The 20432-nt window shown below is 40.5% G+C and overlaps 2 protein-coding genes across 2 annotated transcripts in view; both read right to left on the bottom strand.

Annotated features, from left to right (window-relative positions):
• The window catches only part of rnaseh2a (ribonuclease H2, subunit A), a 3474-nt gene extending 1679 nt beyond the window's left edge, over positions 1-1795 (bottom strand). The window contains exons 1-6 of the mRNA XM_010792772.1: positions 1720-1795; positions 1324-1459; positions 1047-1118; positions 702-828; positions 518-605; positions 127-323 (exon numbers count right to left, since the gene is read on the bottom strand). Coding sequence (XP_010791074.1) covers positions 127-323; positions 518-605; positions 702-828; positions 1047-1118; positions 1324-1450 — 611 coding nt within the window. The 5' untranslated portion in view covers positions 1451-1459; positions 1720-1795. The remainder of the gene's footprint in view (positions 1-126; positions 324-517; positions 606-701; positions 829-1046; positions 1119-1323; positions 1460-1719) is intronic.
• A 1531-nt stretch (positions 1796-3326) lies between these two features.
• On the bottom strand, positions 3327-11683 carry LOC104964054 (transcription factor Sox-10-like). Its single transcript, XM_010792771.1, has 5 exons — positions 11429-11683; positions 7308-7420; positions 6288-6948; positions 5654-5925; positions 3327-5478 (listed from the first exon to the last, which is right to left on the bottom strand). The coding sequence occupies exons 3-5, from the start codon at positions 6725-6727 to the stop codon at positions 4679-4681; spliced, it is 1512 nt and encodes a 503-aa protein (XP_010791073.1). The 5' UTR covers positions 6728-6948; positions 7308-7420; positions 11429-11683; the 3' UTR covers positions 3327-4678.
• Positions 11684-20432: the final 8749 nt, after the last annotated feature.

Below are 20432 nucleotides of genomic sequence, written 5' to 3'. Positions count from 1 at the left end.
CTTTTACAACACGATCCCTTGCCACCTGAAAAACAGCAACTGACTGTTTTGAACAAAGCCTAAAATGTAGATACAGAGTTTTGTTTATTAACTACAACTATTAGGTATATAATCTGAATGAAGAGCCCTGAAGTAACAAAGACATCACTGAAGAACTGAGATCCCTTTGGCTGGTGGTCACTAACCTTGGCACAGATACTGGCTGCACTGACGATGGGGAAGAGGGAGTCAGCCTTCGGCCTCACAGTCACATCGATACCTGGAAACCGCTTTGAGAGTTTGTCCTCATATTTATCAGCTGGGCCGACTGTGTCCACAAACACCTTTAGAAAACCATGGAGGTGGCGGGTCGAGCAAGTAAGAGCAAAAAAGTTGAGTGAACATTTACATACGTTATCTAATGTTTCGATTGGTAATCAGTTGCATGATTTCATGATTTTCTGTCACAGTGCTCTTCAGTTCATGAAGAGCCAACAATTCACAGAGACAGGCAAATATTTACTACTTGGTTTTATACCTCTTTAAGCTGTACTCCACTGTCCAAGGCATACTGTACTAGATCAATTGCTGTATCATGTGAGATGGCGTTCAAGTTGTATTTTGTCCTAACAGAAGCAGATCATTTTGTGAGTGTGATGATAAAACAGGTTATTAAAAGAAAAACAAGTCTCTGTGATCATGATACTGTGTCTGCCACATACCTCTGTAACATGCTGGTTGAGATGGTGTTCGGGGAGAGGATCTGCAGAGCCCAGCCTATGTAACTTTTGGACTCATCAATTTTTTGGAAAAGATTATCTCTTTCTACCTCGTTAAGAGTCTTTGAATCTGTTTCAGGAGAGGGGAAAACATTGAAATTAATTATATGTTGCTTTATGCAAAAACAAATCATTTAATTCTTGAATAGAGACAAATCTGAATTGACTAGTTGAAAATGTCCTTTTTCTAAAAAAGCATTGAGTATGAGTTTAAAGAACAATGCTGAGAAAGCCAGTGCAGCATCCTTTTTAACAGCAAACAGCAGAGATGTGGGCCACAAAATGTACCTGCCACTTTCGAGTCCTTCAGCTCCTGCTTTTTGGAAACTGGACAGAAACATATTCCATACACCATGGGCCCTGGGAGACAAAAATTACCACTGTAAGTTTGGAAACCACATAGCACAATGCAGTTAGTGCCAAAACTAAATTGTATTCAAAGCGAATATCTCTTAGTTAGTTAGTTAGTTAGTTAGTTGGTTGTTAGGCGGACATAGAGCAAGTACTGCAGGTTAATAGTATTTACGGCAAGTTTAGATTGTAAAACAAGTATCAAACAGCATACCCAGCACAGGCCCCCTGCCCGCCTCATCGATGCCCAGACAGCAGTCCTCAGTCCGGCAGACATCCGGGATCTCAGAGGCCAGGCGGCAGCTCACAGAGTTGTCCGATTCAAAGGGGCTGAGGTCCATGACAGCAGGCTGAGAAAGTCACGAATCAAATATTTGTTTCGTCATGCTAAAGTCTGGTAATGTTGAACTCTTTCTCCTGACAACATGCCATGCTAGCTAACGTTAACGCACACACATGACAGGCAGACAGAGGTGATGCTAACTCATCAAACTAACATGTGTTATCACAACATGCGGCTGTTTTCTGTATACACGGGAGTTTACGCTGTTGCGATGAAGCTATACTGTAGTTTATATCCTGATAAATCTGCAACAAAGCTCATTCTTACCCTTTTAGACGTTATCGATGCTGTTCACAACTACGTGTTGTTTATGTCTGATGCAGATTTGGCGCGCCTTGAAATACGTCACATTCTTCTTCTTCTTCTATAAAATGGTAGGTTCACTACCGCCACCAGCTTATCAGGAGGACCAACACTAGTCTCAGTCATGTTAAGAAAAGTAGACTACATACCGGTACGTTTTATTAGTATCATTCAATTAAAACTGTAATTCTGACTCTCAAGAGGGTTCAAAGCAAGGAACTATTGCAAATGAGAGGTTTGCCTTCAGGGCTTTCTGCTAGAAAGGACCAATTTCAAACCAAACCAACATAACCAGGTATATTTTTGCTTTAAAAACATATTTTGCGAAAGTGAAGGAAAACTCCTCCCACGTGCACATCTCTTCTACTTTAAGCCTCGAAAATACGTATACTCATCCGACAACACATTCAATTGTACATCAGATGTCCCACGTGTAGAAATCCCAGAAATCACCAACAGTTAAGTGGCACTATATGGCAGCTGGAAACCTAAAACAATAAACTCATTGCATCATTGTAAGCCACTAAGCCTTCACATATGGGCCTACTCCTTTTCCAAGCTTCATCGAAAGTAAGCTTTGTTAACATGTAAGCACGCAGGCTTCACCTTAAGGCTTTTAACATTTACAAATGAATGTACAAGTGATATTTATCTTCCAACCCCATTATCTTATTTCTTTCCATGCTCACAACAATCACCTGATAATAATGATGTAATTTATTAATCCCCAGTGGAAAATGCATTGGTTTCATTTTGTTGGTGTTTTTCCTGATGTACACTTGTGCAATCATTTGCATCAATGTAGAGAGATGTCAGAATGACATGTCAGCCCAGCATTGCACCTTGATTAGGCTAGTTGAAGTTATACAAGTTGTGCAATCATGTTATAAATTATAGACTAAGTCTAGTTTGTGTTTTTATTATCAAAGATGGACAGCTTCTCCCTGGTTGAGACTGCTCTGTAAATGAACTTTTCTTTGCTCAAATTATTTAATCTCTCACCCCTTATTTTTGACCTTTTTCTGCAAAAGCCACCATGTCTATCAACATCTTTGTTTACCATCCCCCTCACACACAATATTCTTACAATACACTTTACAATTAACATCTGGGTGCCCGCTTAATAGGTTTGAACAGCAGCTGAGTGTGGAAGCAGGGAGGCAGCTTCAGGTGGAGAGGAGAGGGCAGCGTGAAAGGAAAGCCATGTACAAAAGTCCAAGTGTACGTTGGTTACTGAGCTGAAATTGGCCTTGGCTCTGGCTTTTTACACCCACCCTTTCTCTCTCTTTCTGTCCCTCTGCAGCACTGAATGGCTCTCTTTGTATTTCTCAGTAACACGCAGTCCCCAGCCGATTAAATGCGGGGAATTAGTAGTCAATTTTAGCCCACACACACAAACACACTAAACAGCTTAGGTTGGTGGGGCACTGATTGTGTTGTTATTACAGTTCACACGTCAGCAGCGTGTTTTTAATTTAGTTTTTTCACCCTTCACTTGCTTAATGCTCCATGTTTTATCTCTGAAACATCCCTACTGCATACAATAACACTCTTACAAAGGATATTTTTTTATAAATAAATTGATTTAATAGATGACAACAATAACATTTCAACATTGCTTTTCTTGTATGGAAGCAAAATACTCAAGCGAATGTATAGCAAACACTTTACAAAACTATCCAGAATTATACAAAATGGAAGAAGCAAAGATGTGACACAAAATGCATTATTTCTTACAACAAAATAATAACTACATGGTAAGAGGGTCAGTATAAAATCATAAAGTATGCATCAGGTAATAAAGTTGAAGCATGTGGTAATAACCAATATTCACATTGCTGAAGAGGAAGAGGCCTATTTGGACACAATATAGAAAAAAACTTGAGGACGAAAACATGCTTTAGCAGTGCAGAGGGGTCGTACATGTGATTCTAATCCTTAACCCAAAGCTGGCCAATTATCTGAAGAGATTTGGTTGAGACTTTGCACTTATATATTTTAACTCAGTTATTAGAAAAATCAGATGTGTATTAGCAAAATGTTAGTCACTAAAAAGAAGCAGATGTTTACTGCTCTGAAAATCTGAATACCTTAAGCATTATTTGATCAGGTATCGTCTTATTTCTTCTTTGCTATTGGCACAAAATGAAAAGAGTTGAGGTAAGTGTCCAAGACTGAGTGTTAAGCTGAAATACATCTTTAGGAGCTCTCTTTCCCTCTCTTGTTCCTTTTGCCCCCTTAAATGCTTAAGTCTTCAGTTCAGTGAAGTCAATGTAATGAAAGGACAGATTGTGCTATCTACGAGAAAAACAGCTATCCTTTTCTGGCCGTGAAAAAATACAACCCTTGGGAACAACTTACTGAAAACAAAACGTGCTTTTCCCAAAGCAGTGGTGAAGATGTATTAGTGTAATATCAAATCAGTCACAATAAAGTTACACCCTAGGATATCAACATTGACAATAAACTTACTACTTATATAAAATAATAACACAATAACATCAAAAACATCTGCTTTAGTTTGGTTAATAAAATCTGATTATGTCAGTCTAAACCCATCGTTGCTGGGTCAAATCAGAGTCACTCATCAATGCAACAACTGTTCATTCAGAGTCACACTGTGTACAAACTTTATACACATTTATGATGGCACATGTTTATTAAGGTTTATTTAATTTTTGATTGGCATTTGACCCATGATTCACACTTTATATTGCGTGAGTTTGTGGCTGTTTTTCTTTTAAACTGTATAAGGCCCCGTGGATGCGTCTTGCATTATAATGGCTAAAAAAGTAAAAACCTCCAATATAACATCAATATGGCACATGCACGCATCCACAATCACACACTCTCATATTTTGCACACAGTCACACAAATCCACTCACACACTTCCCATATTTCCCTCTGCTCAGCTGGTCTCCCTCAAGGTCTTGTGAGTGTGGTGTAAACAGGCTGCTCCCAGTGTGTTGGGCTGTGAGAGGGGGCCACGCTGGAGGGGTCTCCTATGGTAGTGTACAGAGGCCTCTGTGAAGGGCCCATGTAGGAGAAGGCTGAGTACAGCCCCGGGGCCTGGCTGGAGTGGGCATAGTACGCCCCGGGGGCCTGGTGCTCGGCGTACTCAAACTGAGCCCTGGAGGCCAGCGAGGGGAAAGCGGAGCCATAATGGGGGAGGCTGAGCGGGGTGTAGGTGACATGGGGGCCTGAGGAGGGCGAGGAGGAGGCGTCAGCATAGTGGCTCCCGACCACAGACTCACTCTTGATCTGGGCCTTGGAGGGGTCGGAGGAAGACGGAGAGGCCTGAGGCTGCTGCTGCTGCTGCTGCTGCTGCTTGGAGAGCCACGCGGAGTGCCCGCTAGCAGCAGCCAGGGCGTAGGCGTAAGACGAGGCTGAGGATCCGGCTGAAGGGGCCCCGGGTCCACTTTGCGGGTGGCCGTTTGGAGGAAGGTACTGGTCGAACTCGTTCACGTCAAACGGCTCAATGTTGGACATCACCTCGTGGCTGATATCGCCGATGTCCATGGTTCCAAAGTCGATGTGAGGTTTAGAGCTCGATGATGAAGGGCCGCCCGAGGCCCCATCATCCCCCACCCTGAGGGCTCCCCTGGACCCCCCTGATCCTCCGGCCGCTCCTGCAGCCCCCTCCCTCTTGGCATCTGACAGTTTCCCAGACTGGAGCTCTGTCTTCGGGGTGGTGGGGGGTGTGGGCGGGCTGTGACCCTGACCTAGAGGAAACAAGAGGAGGGACACAGGTGAACATTGACAAAGGCACAACTTAGTTTTTTCTTCTTTAAATCTGACTCTGATTTAAATAGGCCTAAATAAATGTATCCCACTTAATATTAATTATAAATGTTGTGAATTTTCTCAAATGTAAATGTTGGTTATTGTGACTCCTACCAGCAGGATGGTGGAGGTGATGGTGGTGGTGGTGCAGGTCACCCAGGGGAGACCCAGCCCCGCCATTGTGCTCCAGGTGCAGGGTCTTGTAGTGAGACTGGGAGTGGCTTGCCTCCCCTTCCCCCTGGCTGTCGGACTCATTAGCATTAGCTAGTTTGCCGTTTTTGCGTCGCCGGGGCTGGTACTTGTACTCCGGGTAGTCCTTCTTGTGCTGTTTCCTCAGCCTCTCCGCCTCCTCGATGAATGGCCTCTTGTCGCCCTCGTTCAGCAGCCTGGGGGGAGACAAACAAGGAGTGTTGTTAGTCTAACAGGCTAATACTCAATTAAAGGGATAATATTTTCTGAGAATATGTCAAGAAATTATAATTATTGTCGCATTCAACCCCGTGCGCAGAGGATAAGGAGGTTAAAACTCGAAGGTATACACGAATGCAGTGTACTCTATTAAAGTAACAAAATACCAATTTGATTTCTGTGTGTTTTCTTTGTGTACAACCATCATCCTAAACGTATTTGCCCAGTTTTTACATTTGAGTTTAAAATCTACACCCCTACTTATCCTTTATGCACAGGCGAGACAGGAAACGTGCCACTGTATGGCCACACTGTTCTGAAACAACCATCCCATACAAACCTCCAAAGTTTGCCCAGGGTCTTGCTGAGCTCCGCGTTGTGCAGGTGGGGGTATTGGTCGGCCAGTTTCCTCCTCGCCGCCTGCGCCCACACCATGAAGGCGTTCATGGGCCTCTTTACGTGGGGCTTCGCTTTGCTCCCGTTGTTAACGCGCACCGGCATGGGCACAAGTGTCCAGTCATATCCGTCCAGCACCTGGCTGACCGCCTCCCTTATGCCGATCGGGAAGCGATCCTCCACTATCTCCGATTTGACTGTATCGCCTGCGTCATCCTCGGAGCCATCTGCGACACTTAGCGAAGTCAGCTGCTGCGGCGGCCCGATCAGAGGTGAGTCCTGGCGGGGTGGCGCTCCGGGTTGAGTCGGTGACAGTGAGTGACCATCGTCGGACCCTCCGGGACTCAGTTCCGCCTCGGACAGGCTGTGCTCCTCGCCAGACATTTCTATTTAGTTATTTTTAATTCAATGTATGTCAAGAATGCAACTTTGTTTTAGAGAGTCCAACCTATGCAGTATAATACGTTTTAATCGAATACGATGTCAGGAGTCTGCGATGATCCCAGTTATTGCTGACTCTTTTTAGGGAAAGCCATGGTGCTGCGTAAAAGTGTCCAAATCCTTTCCACCTTCGGCTGGAAATCCGTTTCAGCAAACAGTTACTCCTAAAACCCACATAAAGTATGATAGAAACAATATCAATATGAATTGCACCAACAAAATGTAATTGTGTTTATGAGAGTCAAACATGCCCCGGATCAGGCTAAATATGTATAATTGGTTAGCAGATTAAATGTGACCATACAAGGGCAACTGAAGCCAATAATAATAATAGCCTAATAATGATAGCCAAATGCTATTTATACGAAAGAACTGTATCCAAGAAAATATATTTTCATCGAACCCAAATCAACACTGAAGTTACTCCAATAAAAACAATACACCTGGTACATAAATGACATACTGATATAAATTAATTCCTTTTAAAATATAAATTCTGTTTTTAAGAAATTACATAACTTACCAATTTAGATGTCCAGTGGTTCAACATGGGAGTGTGTGTGGCTGACTGTAGAGCCGATGAATGGTTGCTCTGTGTGGCAACACCGGACCTTAAAGAGCGCCTTGTGAGGAGGACTGGAAGAAAAAAAAGTGATTGAAAGTGGAAAACATTCCCGGAGAGGGAGCATTCCAGCACACTGTGGCCCCGCCCCCCGGCACCGCACCGCGCACTGGTTGGCTCTCTAATTATCCCCCTGCATCGTGATTGGATGGAAGCTGCAAACTGTTAATGCCGGTCTGTCCATCACTGCAACATTTCCAACAGGGAAGAGGTGAGATTTTTACATCGGAGTGGCTTAAATGACTCGACAGTGCGCCCATTTAGAGGCAGGAGAAGGCCAGCTTTGTTGGACGTGTTGACATGTTATATCAAACAAATAAACAATCATGAGGAGAGTTATTGCCTCGTGTGGTCAAGTTCCTCAAAAAAAATCAAAAGTTCAGCTTTGATTTAACAGGAGTTTGGCAGGGTATAGATTATCAGAGGGATACCGGTTAAGTAAAGGAATTATGGATCTGATTTAAAAAAGAAAATATAACAAATACATACTGAGTGTGAAAAGGAAGAATGTCAACTTTAAAAAAAAACATTGTTTTATACAAAGGGTAGCTCGGCAAAAGTATATGCTACATCCCTGGTGCTTTTATATTTATTCTGAAAATAATAATGGGATCTACCAACGTAGAGCTTTAAAATATTGAGTAACCTTATCGATAATGTGTATTATAATATGTGTTTATGTAATATGTATGCATTAAATCATGGAAGAAAGGGGTCTCAATTTACATTAAAACACCGTTTCCTGGACAGTGCACAAAGTGCGATCCAAGGGGACTGGTGTATTTTTGTTATTTTTGAAATGTGATCAAAAGATAACATGTTAGATTATAAAACAATATTACGTTTTTAATAGCAAGCTAATTTAGCATGTAGCCATCTGTTTAAGGGTCCTGAAAACAAGTCTGTTTGACATTCAACCACGCCCTCAATGGTGATGTCATAGATATAAAATAATTGAGTGACAGATCACCAGTGTTGATATGATTTTAAGATCTGAAAAGTGTGTTGGCTACGTTAACGAGCACGATTTTTGAATTCCTAATTGTCTTTCCCAAGTCATGAGGAGTTGGACAGTGCTTTAGAAATCACCAGATTTACTTAATCAACTATAAGGTTTCCTTACTTTCATCTGAAATGCAGACCGATGTTTAATGGGTTCGCTCAAATCAAACCAGAATTGACGTATCAATAAATACATCTAATAGTCCAACCTATACCTGTTTTAATAGTAACAACGGCTGAAAGAGATGAAGCCTGCATGGAGACATGTTGGTCATACAAAGATAAATAGCAACAGTAAAGAGGCTATACATTTCGAAAATAAATTATTGAAAACATATCCAAGTCAACATTTCTTAAATAAATTAAAAGACAAATCCATCCAAGCCATTTTCACTGAATGTATGCCTGTGCGTAAAACAAGACTACAGTTGTGAAAAAGTTGATTTGTACACGCGTTTAGGCCATGATTTGTGCCGTTAAAGCATGGCCACATGGAAAGTAAGATAATCGCCTTTAACACCATCTGATGCGCACCCGGACACACACACAGATACACACACACAAAATGATTGCAACAATAACCCCTGTGTGTCCGTCGGCTCTCATGTTGAGCCTGACTCGCGGTTTGCTCTCTCTCTCTCTCCTCTCTCTTTGCTCTCTTTGTCTCCATCTCAGGTGAATTGTAACCATGTGATCAAACGCCCAAGCCTCTATCCATTAACCATCGTAAATGAAAAAATGGGGAACAAAAAGCAGTTTTGTACTGCAAACATGGAAAAAATTGATAACAGAGAGCGATGTGTGCGTCTTTCTCCCCTTATGTTCGAGCATAGACACCAGTCGCGCACACACAGAAAATACTCAGACGGGCCACATGGATCTCTATGTTTCTGCCGCTGTGACACTTTTCTGTCTCTAAATACTCTCTGCAGCACCGGGATATGGGCCTCGGAGCTGCTGATGGTAGGGGGGCTTGGGGGATGAGGGGGTGATGGGTTGGTGGTGGAGAAGGGGGGGAGACACCTCCATGCTGTATCCCAACGACCAACAAGCACTACTGGGATCCTGCATAAGGCCTCCGAGGCTGGTTAAGTGAGTGTTTTTGCCGATATGAGGAGGATTGTTATGCAGGAGAATGAGTTTGAGAAGTGTGCGCTAGTCTGCGGATCGTTCAGTGAGCAGTCCGGAGGGCTGGAGGAAGCTGCGGTTTTACGGAGTGTTTAGTTAGTGCAGCGGGATGTTTATGCCCCCCCAGGGGGTCTGTCAGACGCAGCAACATGGCTTTAATATCGCCAGTCTCTAATGATGAAATGTTTAATAATTTAGGTTTTACCTTCAGTATTGCCTTTTTTTAATGCCTGCGTAATATAACCATTTACCATAATGATAATGTATTTAGCAATGTATTGATAACTTGATCATGACACGTTAAGTGTATTTATTTTTGCTATGAACTATTATGTCACGATGTATAGTGACTTGAATCATGTAATTAACAATTTTCTGACATTATTATAACAAATCTGCAGTGTATCCCGTTTCCTCACTTTCGACTAAACCTTTTTTTCTTTTATCTTTGTGGAACCATGTTGTTGCTGTACAAAAATCTTCTTTTCCGTTCATGATAAAATGTGTTACTTGATGGTAATGAAAATTAAAGAAAGCTTTGAGAAAAAAAGATTCAAAAAGTTAAAATCCAACAAAGTTATGTAGACTTTTTCTTCTGCTGAAAGTATTTTAGATTTTTTAAATAAATAAATAATATGTATTCTGTTTAAGATTAAGACAATGCATGTTTTATTCATTCCAGATTTACTTTTTTTCCACAATTATTGAAGTTTAAAATGATAAAACTAAAATCAAACTTTTGAAAACCCTTTATTCGCTCAAAAAGAGAAAATGACAGCCATGACCTAAAGCGCCGACAACTAAAGCTATATCACATTTGCATTATATTAAGTAGGCCTACCGTGTGTAGCATGTTAGGCTATATTGTCTTTTAACGAATGAAATTAAGAGATAGACCCGGAGTTTTCAGCGTTAACGGTCTTTTTCCAATCCATGGTTATGGTCTCAAAGGCCTCAGAAAGTTGCTAAACACTTGTAATGTGCTCACGTAATATTTTTCTTGAGCTAAGACAATTTTGATTAATCGTTGAAGATATTAATTTTGATAACAACTGCTTGTGGTTTCCTGATTATTTGTGTCACTTCCTCGTTTTTTGCCTGCAGGTCTTTTGTCCTTCAGCTGGAGTTCAGCCGAAAATAGGCCCTAATTCTTCTAGCTCAGCTGCATGGTGTCTCCAATTTTCCAATACTTGTCGTTTTAATATAACTGTTTTCAAATGTTGTTTCTACTTTTAATCAAATAGAAAATTCTACCCTTTTTGCCTATTTGTATTGTAGAGTTTAGAGAAATACAATTGTGTAAAACAATGAACTTTAAACTTTAAATTAACAATGTATAGTATGACTTAAATCTTGAGAATATTCAATGCCAAACTTTTTTGTTTAACCCACAGAGCATGTCGTGGCAACCGGTACTGATTTATATAAGAGCATAATCAACTAATTATGTATTTATGATAACCTCTAGATTTCTTCCTTCCTTATTAAATTATAATTTGAGGTTTTGACTTCAATCTGGTGTCTCTGCATAATCATGCACCTTTAATGTGCTTTACAAGCGTAAAAAACTGTTTTCTATCAATATAGTCTTTTTGTAAGATACATTATTAATACCACAATTTAAACTCATAATCTCCTCCTTTTAGTTTTTTAAGATCATAAGATAGGAAACAAACAAATATATTCCATCTGTCATCCAAATCTAAAGAAACATAACCTGAACGTTGTTTAAAGATGATTCCAATGGAGTGTAGATAAATAAACGGATATGCTGTTTTCCTAAACTTGCCAAGCATTTTCAGACATTTTGTATCTCCTGTGGTGGGCCCTCGGGGCAGCTGTAACTTGTTAGAAAATAGAGCTCACATGGTCGCATCATTCCCTGCGCTAACCTGCCATGTGACTGCTGTAATGGGCCTCTCCATGGCTGCACAGACCACTGGGTCACAAGAAGCCAGTATCCTGCGGCTCCTGGGGGAGAGAGGGGAGAGGACGGGAGGACGAGGTCTCATGATCAGCAGGGAGGTCAAAGATGATGATCAGCAGCAGCAGGGTCAAAGAGTCAGCCTTCAGGTGCACGGTTAGTCACGGGCAGCCGTTGAGTTTTTCATGAAATTAATATGTCCTCAGGGATGAGTCCAAGGTTAACGGAAAAATATTTTCAAGTATTGATGTTGTCAGAAAGAACATTAGGTGATCAGGGGGTGGAAGGACAAAGAAAGTAAAGAAGAAGAGGAAATAAAAAGCTGTTTTTTGTTTCTTGGCCTTAATACTTGAACCACCCCCAGGGGAAATTCCTGAAATCTGACGACGGATGGAGAGAAAAGGCAAGAGAGGAAAAAGAGAGAGATGCAGATAGTGTGAGAGAGAGTGCGAGAGGGATGCAGATAAGTAAAGCATGAACAGCGGTCAAATATTCACATGCTGGGTCACATTCTGCATTAAGTTGATGTATAATTGGTGGAAAGCAATTCATTCCCATGTCAATAGGCACATTTTGGCCTGAAATGAATGGCGTCACTTGTTCCAGATGATGACGAACTTGACAAAAGGATCCAAAATGATATGTCAATAATGTCTAGGAATTAGAGCAGAAGCTTGTTTTGTCCTTCTTGGTCTCCGACTTATCACAAAATGTCCTGGTTAGAAGAACATGCAGCATCGATCAGAAGATACAGGGGATTTCTCATGTGTTGTCTTCGTTTGCATTTTCTTGTTTTGTGTAAAACACTGCACTTGATTCATAAAGGCCATTTCCTCTCAGGGTTTTTGTGAAAAACAGATGAAGCCATTGCTTTTCCAAGGGGAATTCCAGCTCTGAACTTACACTATCAATTAAACTGAACCTCATGTGACTCAAATATTTTTGACACTGTACTGCTCATCTGGTTAAAAACATTTCCTGCAGCTGATTTCACAGAACAGTGCTGTCATTTTACAAGACTTACAAGTTCTTTTTTTATTGTGCTTGAAACAAATTGGAGATTTGTATCACATTGAGGGCTGCAGGTGTTTTCAGGGTTCATCACTTGATTAATGCATCACTCAGATTCAGTGTGTGTTGATGATGCAGTAACACGCCATCCATGGGGATGAATAAAAAATGATTCTGCTATCTGACCCCTGTCACTCCCTTTTTTTTCTTCCCATTTTCACCCAGTAAATTAGTGCAGCTGCACCACACTTAAATGGGTCCCCCTCTTTTTTCTCTGGGAGTGTATGTGACCAACCATGAATCCTCTCTTTGTGCTCCGTCTGCAGAGTTTCCCCCCTCTATAGTTTCTTGCCTTCTTGGTCTTTTTTATTTGGAGAGAAGAGGGGCTTCGGTTGCGATGGCGGCAGCACTGGTGAGGTGGTGGTGGTGGTAGCGATGGTGGCGGGAGGGAGAGGGGGGGGAGCGGGTAACTTGCTGGACCACATTCCTGTGCAGCTGTGGAGGCTGGTGCAGGGTGGGGGGTGGAGGGCAGAGCAGGATCATCATTGCATTGCAGGGCATCATGAATGGCCTATTGTTCACTGGTTTGCTGTGTCCGCATCTCTCTGCCACTAACTTCAGCCTATGAAAAATAAGGCAACAATAAAATGAACAGGGAGATAAAGCAAGAAATGTGGACTAGTTTGTGGTACTGATGAAAAGGAGAGATTCTAATCACATGGAGGAAATAAGAAGAGTTCGAGAGAAAGCCAGAGAAATAGGCCTTGTATTTGTGTGCGTCTGACTCAGATGCAGGAGGATGTTGAGGTTCAGAGTGTGATGGTGATGATGAAGATGGGGATGATGGTGACACGGACAATGATGGCATTCATGTTGTGACTCTATGACGGTTTTGCCCCTCAGTCATACGTGCCACTGCGCTGTTTGGTCATGCATACATGTCGGCTGTTAGCTACACTTCAAATTATTCCCTGGGGTGGTGTTGTAAAATCCAAGATAAAATCCCCGGTTGGAAATGGTTCCACACGTAATGAGAATATGACTCCACTGAATGTGGTATTTGTAAGAATTTATCTAATCTGTTGAGGGTGGATGACTGGACACACCAAAAAAATCTGATATTCCTGGGTTGTTAATACTCTTTTTATCCTATAATTTCTTGCCTTGCCTTATTTTTAAATAATAGAATAAAGTAAAGTCGACGTAATATAAAGAGATGTAATGTATGAACAACTTGAAATAACACCAGGGCTGCAATAACCATTATTATCACGTAATCCGCTGATTATATTTTCGATTTATAGCGTAGTCTCTCGAAGTGAGAATTTATTTTTGATAAGTCCAATGAAAACTTCAGAGTCCAAGGGGAGATCTCCCAAGATCTTTTGTTTTGTTTTGGCCAGCAGTCAACCCAAAAACATGATTGAAGGAGCTGGAATCAGGTCATGTTTGCCATCATTTCTATATATTTTGCTTGACAGTTGATCAATTATCCAAATGGCTGGACGGCGTAGATCATTTTTATGTCGATTTTCTTTTTTAATAATTGATAACCTTTCTACAAAGCTGACATCACTTACTTATGTCTCATTATTCCGTTACACATTGTGACATCTTTGGAAGAAAATCTGAACAATTGTAAAGGCATAAAGTGTTTATGAAAATGTGTTCTTTACTTTGTTGGACTCTGTAGATTTACAATGAATGTTAAAATATGTTTTTTCTATGTTGTAAACTGTACACTTAATTAACGTTCTCTGCTTCTTTTAATCCATCTTTCTCTTTTCTTTCTTTTATAAAGCACCTTCTTTTAATACATAAAATGGGAAGACCAGGCAATCTGCCAAAACAAAACATTACATGAAACCTTTCTTTAAGAATATGCATACCCTAAACATATAAGTCAACTGTAAACATGGAAGTAAGTATTATAACACATTGAATCTGATATGGTATTGTATTTGTTCGATCTGAAACCACAAATAAAGTTTGATATCTTATGAAAACAAAACATCTGTCTTGATTTCTAAAAAAAAAACTTCAATTTTCCATATGGGACATAACTCAAGTATGGATTTTTATGAGATTATTTTTATGGGAAAGTGAGGAGGGGGGCCACATGAGACGGAGAGAAAGTAGCGCAGACTTTCCAATCATGAGTTCTTCTCAGAACATTTAATTAGTCTGTGTGAACGAAAGAGGGCGAGGGCCTTAGGGGTTTGTGGAAAAGATGTCTACATGAAAGAGTCTGTTGTTGTCAGCGCAGAGAGAGAGAGATAAAAGGCAACGAAACAGAAAGATGGATGGGATATTTGGGAGTAGGGTCAGAAATATGCTTATTTATGACTTCACTCATGTCGGTCATGTTATTTTCGTTATTGCTTCTTATGGACATGGATGAAGATGACCATCCTTATCTTACCGTTGTGTGACAATAGCAGCTTGAGTCACAGAGCTTGTAAAGGGCAGAGAGATTTCCGTTGGTCAGATTCGCAGAGAAACGGTCTTTACGGAAACACACACACACACTGGCAGAGGGACAGGCAGAGGAGCACACAGGTGTTCAGGCCCACACACTCAGAGCAGACAGACAGGCTGCCGAGCGGACAGACAGACGATCAAGGGAAAAGCGTGCGATAATTGAAATCAGAATCAGTGTAATTCATTTGACTTAGTGGGCTGCTCGCGTTGGTCACGTTACAAATACAACATTAAGAAATCTCCATAAAACATGGTGTATAACATGAATTATACATCCTACATTTGTAACAAAAGGTAGTAGAATTGAATGAAGTTCTTGGATCTGAAATGTTGTATTTAAGAAATGCAAATCGACAAATACCAGATAATGATCATCATTGCGTTGCACCATGAAAGAAGTATTGTTCGGAGGTTTGCTAAGTCTGCATCTCTGTGCCAAAACACAGGGAGAGAAATGGCAGAGGAAATAAACAACGGAAGGATAAAGAAAGAAATGTAGAAAATGTTTGTATTTTTGAAATGGCGTTTACACTTAATTTATCTTTTAAGGGTGAAAAATTGACCTACAGCACATTTAAAACAAGAATGTAGCAAATCATTTCAGTAAATCAACACCTGCCTTACTTATGTACAATTTTAAGGTACTTTTATTTTATTTTTCCTTTGATACTTTCCCACTACATCTCAAAAGGCAAAATACTTTTTCTCTTTTCTTTTTTTTTAATCTAACAGCTTTAGTCACTAGTTAGTGAAGAAATTAAGATTAATAACACAAAACATGTGTTATTTAACAAATATGAATGTATTATTGATGATAAACAGCAGTGTATCAAGTTAAGAGATGCAAACAGATTAATAATTTGAATTCAACAATATAATTTATACAATTTGAAATAAGGGCTTTCTTTATTATCAATATTTGAGAAAGAGCCTGAGGTATAACTTGTTTTAAAAATCCACACCCAGACTCAAACTAGAGATGTTGTATTTACATTAATAGTAAATAAAAGCCAACCTTTAGCTGACTGACTGCACTCGTGTCACAGAAACACAAAATAGACCAAAATGCCAAGAAGAAGAAGGCAGACAGACAATAATACAATTTAGAAGAGGACGGATGGACGGACAGAGAGACAGACGGACAGATGGACAGACAGACAGACAGACAGACAGACAGACAGAAGTATCCAGAAGATGTTTGCCCTGTGGTGCTTCCCAGCCTGGATCAGTCAGACCTCCTCTGCTGAGCCATGTTGAGCAGCACACAATGCTCTTCTGTCCCGCAGCGAGCTGCTTCACAGCTCCACAGCTCCACAGCACACAACAGCTCATTATGGAACCAGAGCTCCCAGTGCCTAAATACTGTCCCCTGCTGAGCACACACACACTCACACACACACACGCACCGTCCCCGGCTCTGGTCGCACAGCCCGGGGCCACAAACAGCCAGTGAGGCCAAGAGAGGGCACGCTGATATACAGGGTGTCACACACATGAAAGCCCACGCACACACTCACACACTTAACCTACATGAGGATGAACACACAGCACCTTATTAGGCAAGATCCAAGTCAGCCATTAGAAGTCTTAAGAAAGGTCGGAGAGGTCACACAGCTGCTCTGCCTCTCGGACGCTGATGACAGGGGGTTGTGACGCTCCGGTTAATTAACCAGCATCAAGAAACTGCCAAGGAGAGAGGGATGGGATGACAGCCGGGAGAGGGGCAGATTGTCGGGAGGGGAAATGACTTGTAAGAGTGGCCAGGAGACTATATTTACAAACATAAATAACTAAAGGTGGTTTCCACCCAGCTGTTAAAGATTTGGGCCATGTGCTCACCTGGTTTGGTCTTGTGACGTATTGTAAAGAGAGCAAGAAAGAGCAGCAGGGGGGCATTAGAGCATGACATCGCTCTAATTATCAGTCATGTTAATGAGTAACAGTGGCTCAGAGGTTACTACTGTCACAGCGACGAGTCATGGCTTTGAGTCTCAGCACTGGTACTTCCTGTGTGGAGGTGAGGTTTCCCTCAAGGTTTTTCCTTAGTGTCTAAGGATCTGGTATTGGTATGCCTTGCTCCTTAATAGGTTGACTTGATTAATTTTCCAAAGGTGTTAAAAATATGTAAATTTGTCCCCTATAAATAACAGCATAATCTATGAGCATTAATGAAATTATCTATCTGAAATAGAGCTATTACATTTAGTCACAATTATCTCTCCCTCTTTTCTTAATCAGACGATTACAAGAGTTCATTATTGTAGTAAAATGTATCGTCCTCACTAAATCCAGATCTTCATTATTAACTTCATCTCCTGAGTGTCTAGACTCCACAGGGGAGTTTCCTCTTCTACTTAGGGCTTCACTTCCCCCTTAATCAAAAAATAACCACACAATAAGGTCTGATAGCGACATACTTTACATTTTTCAACCTTTTGTGAAGATGTCAATAAAAATATGTTTTCACTCAGAAATAAGTATCATCCAGGTTAAGGTATAAGTGCCTCTGTTCTTAAAATGACAAACAAGATATGAGGGAAACGTTTATTGCTCTGAGCTTGAATCCTGAAAGCAGTGTTGAAGCACAGTTAAAACTGTGCAGTAATTCATGATAAAAGAGAATTTTTAAAACAAACTTAAAATGAGTATTTCCCCCAAATGTTCAATCAGAAAATTACGTTATATTTTGTAAGGTTGAAAACCACTCTTCTAAGTGACTCAAAATGCAGAGAAAATGAATTTAAACTGGTATAATTTAAACACCGTCCATAATACAAACATCCTAAAGCCGATTTTGTGACAGGGTACAATGACCAAAACCTTCAAACACACACAGAAAACATTTCAGCGATCAAAACAACAGCATCATACCCTGTTGCCCCCTGTTGTGTCTCTCTACAACCACATGGGGGCGCTTGTACAACAGATAATCAGAAACAGTGCTCCTCATTACAGTTAGAAGGACTTCACTGCCTCCTCCTGGTGTTTTTGTGTTAGGTGTCTCTCTGTCTGTCCACACGTCTTGTTTTGTCCCAGAAAAATACCTAGAAATAAATCCCAGGAGGATTATGATTCTTGGACATCTTCATCTAGTTTTTCTCAATGATATTAAATATGTTTGACTTATGGAGTGCCCTGGTAGCATTCACCAGGGCATTGTCCATGGTGTCAGCACCCTATCAGTCCCAATGTTTGCTATCTCAGGGTTATGAAGGTGAAAGGTCTCAACAGGTGTTAGCTTCAAGCTAGCAAGCAACAACACTGTCTCATGTATAGGTCTATGAATGAACTCACCAAAATCTCTGGATCCAGTCTTTCTCTTGTGTCCTCTTGTCTAAGTATGAAGCAGCTCCATAAACCAACACGCTAAGTTTGACGTTTTGCTCAAGATGAAGCATGTTTAACAAGCTAAACCTGCGTTTCCCAAACTATTTAGAGTGTAACTGCTGTCTCTAAAAACTTAAAACACATACAATTAGATTTCGATCTGGATGTAGGATCACTGTTGGTTACACATATGTACACATGGTTAGGATAGATTATACCCAACGTGTAACACGGTTATCATACCACTTGAGTGTTGCAGGTTCAACAGTCAACAGCCATGCTAAAGGTTCTGTGAGGCTATGAGCTAAATAACGTCGTCGTCATGCTAACAGAGACGTAGCTAACATGCTAACAATGTTTATTAATATCGGTGTGATGTTTACCACGTTCACCATCCTAGTTTAATGTGTTAGAATCTTCTACAATACAATTGAATTGAACGTGGGCCTACAGCTGATGCTCAAAGAAATGTCGTGAGTTTGCGGATTTTTAACACTAGAACCGCCAACAGGTCAATTTTACCTGCAGCTGATTTTTGATTGTATATAACTTTTTTTCAATATTAAAGTCTCCCAGTCCGAGATTTTTCCTGAAAGTGTGTTATGTAGCACCCTTAGTTGTTAAAAATTGTCAATATGAAGTCAGATAGAAAAAATCGCCCAAAAAAAATGCATTTCTATGTATACCTCATAGGTATACCTATATCTGCCAGCGGTTAATATTTACCTCATAGAAAATGCAGCCTAAACATGACGTGTTGCTATAGCAACGCCTTTTGTCAACTGCGAGAGATAGATTGAGAGAGAGAGAGAGAGAGATAGATAGATGATAGATAGATATATTGATATAGATAGATAGATAGAGAGAGAGAGAGAGAGAGAGAGATAGTGTAACATCTTGGAGAATACAAGATCTTGGATGACTGAGCTCAGGTTGAGGACGTTATGCATGTGTGCAGGTTACGTCACGTGCCAGTTGAATAAAGATTGTACCTTGAAAATCAATAGCGGGTACATTTGACCCGTTGACGGTTCTAGTGCAGTCTATAGGCCTATATTACATTTGTTGAATTTTGATGGTGGAAGTACATACAAATATATTTTTTTAACCTGTTAAGCCCCAAAGACCCCTTCGGCTGGTCTTCTTTTTTTTTTCACGACACTGTGTCTCAGGGCATCTTAATATTTAAAAACCTATTCATGTGTTATACCAGATTAACGGGAAGAATCTCAGCTAACTGACGATACAAACCATTTTTACCAAAACAAAACACAAGTCTCATAAGAAGCATCTAAATGACCCCTGAGCGAAAAAATGCTAATGCACTTTGGCACAGAACTCAAGATAAGGATACCCTTATTACTTATCGTAACTGCACATACAAGATATCCGATTAAAGCTGAGGTTCCACTGATTATTTAGGTATATATATCATCACTGAGTGATCAGAACTCGCGACAGGCGAAGCAAACACAGACATCACAACACGTACCTTTACGTAGCTTTTACGGGAGATCGTCTCGCCGTAGCTGTCAATCTGATCAAAAGACTTGTTCAATGGCATTAAGGCAAGACACCCAAGGTGAATAGGGTAATTTTTTTAACTAAAGGTATCAGCTAGACATTTCTCCAGTTAATTACTTACAATAACTTACAATAGCAATTGTTTTTTTGATTTACAGTTTTTAGAAAATAGGCATGTTTAAATATGCAATTATAGCCATATCTCATTAAATATGTGCATATTTTAACCCACATTTCAGGATCGAATTCTGAACTTTGGATAAAAGCCAGGTTCAAACATTCTTGTTTCATTTGTAGTCATAATTAGTATCTAAAGTTCTAAAGAAGGGGTATTGGTATCTCTTTTATCCACTCCGATAAATCAGAAAATACTGTCAACAGCCCTTAATATCAATTTCGCCATTTTTTGATAAAACAATGGTTGTATAATTCAGGCTATGAAATGATATATAACAAACCCTTCTGTAAAAGCCTTCATAATATGATACGAATATAAACTGGAAGTTGTGTATCTACGTGCTACTGAAGTTTACATTCGAATCAGAGTAAGGAGAAAAAAACCTCATTTGAGGAAACGACTTTAAAGAAGCAACTTGCAGGTTAGGGACACAGGAATAAATGTGTAGGAA

The sequence above is a fragment of the Notothenia coriiceps genome, unplaced genomic scaffold, assembly GCF_000735185.1.
Source record: "Notothenia coriiceps isolate Sejong01 unplaced genomic scaffold, NC01 NC01_scaffold00036551, whole genome shotgun sequence".
Lineage (NCBI taxonomy): Eukaryota > Metazoa > Chordata > Actinopteri > Perciformes > Nototheniidae > Notothenia > Notothenia coriiceps.
This window is presented reverse-complemented; position numbering and strand designations above follow the sequence as displayed.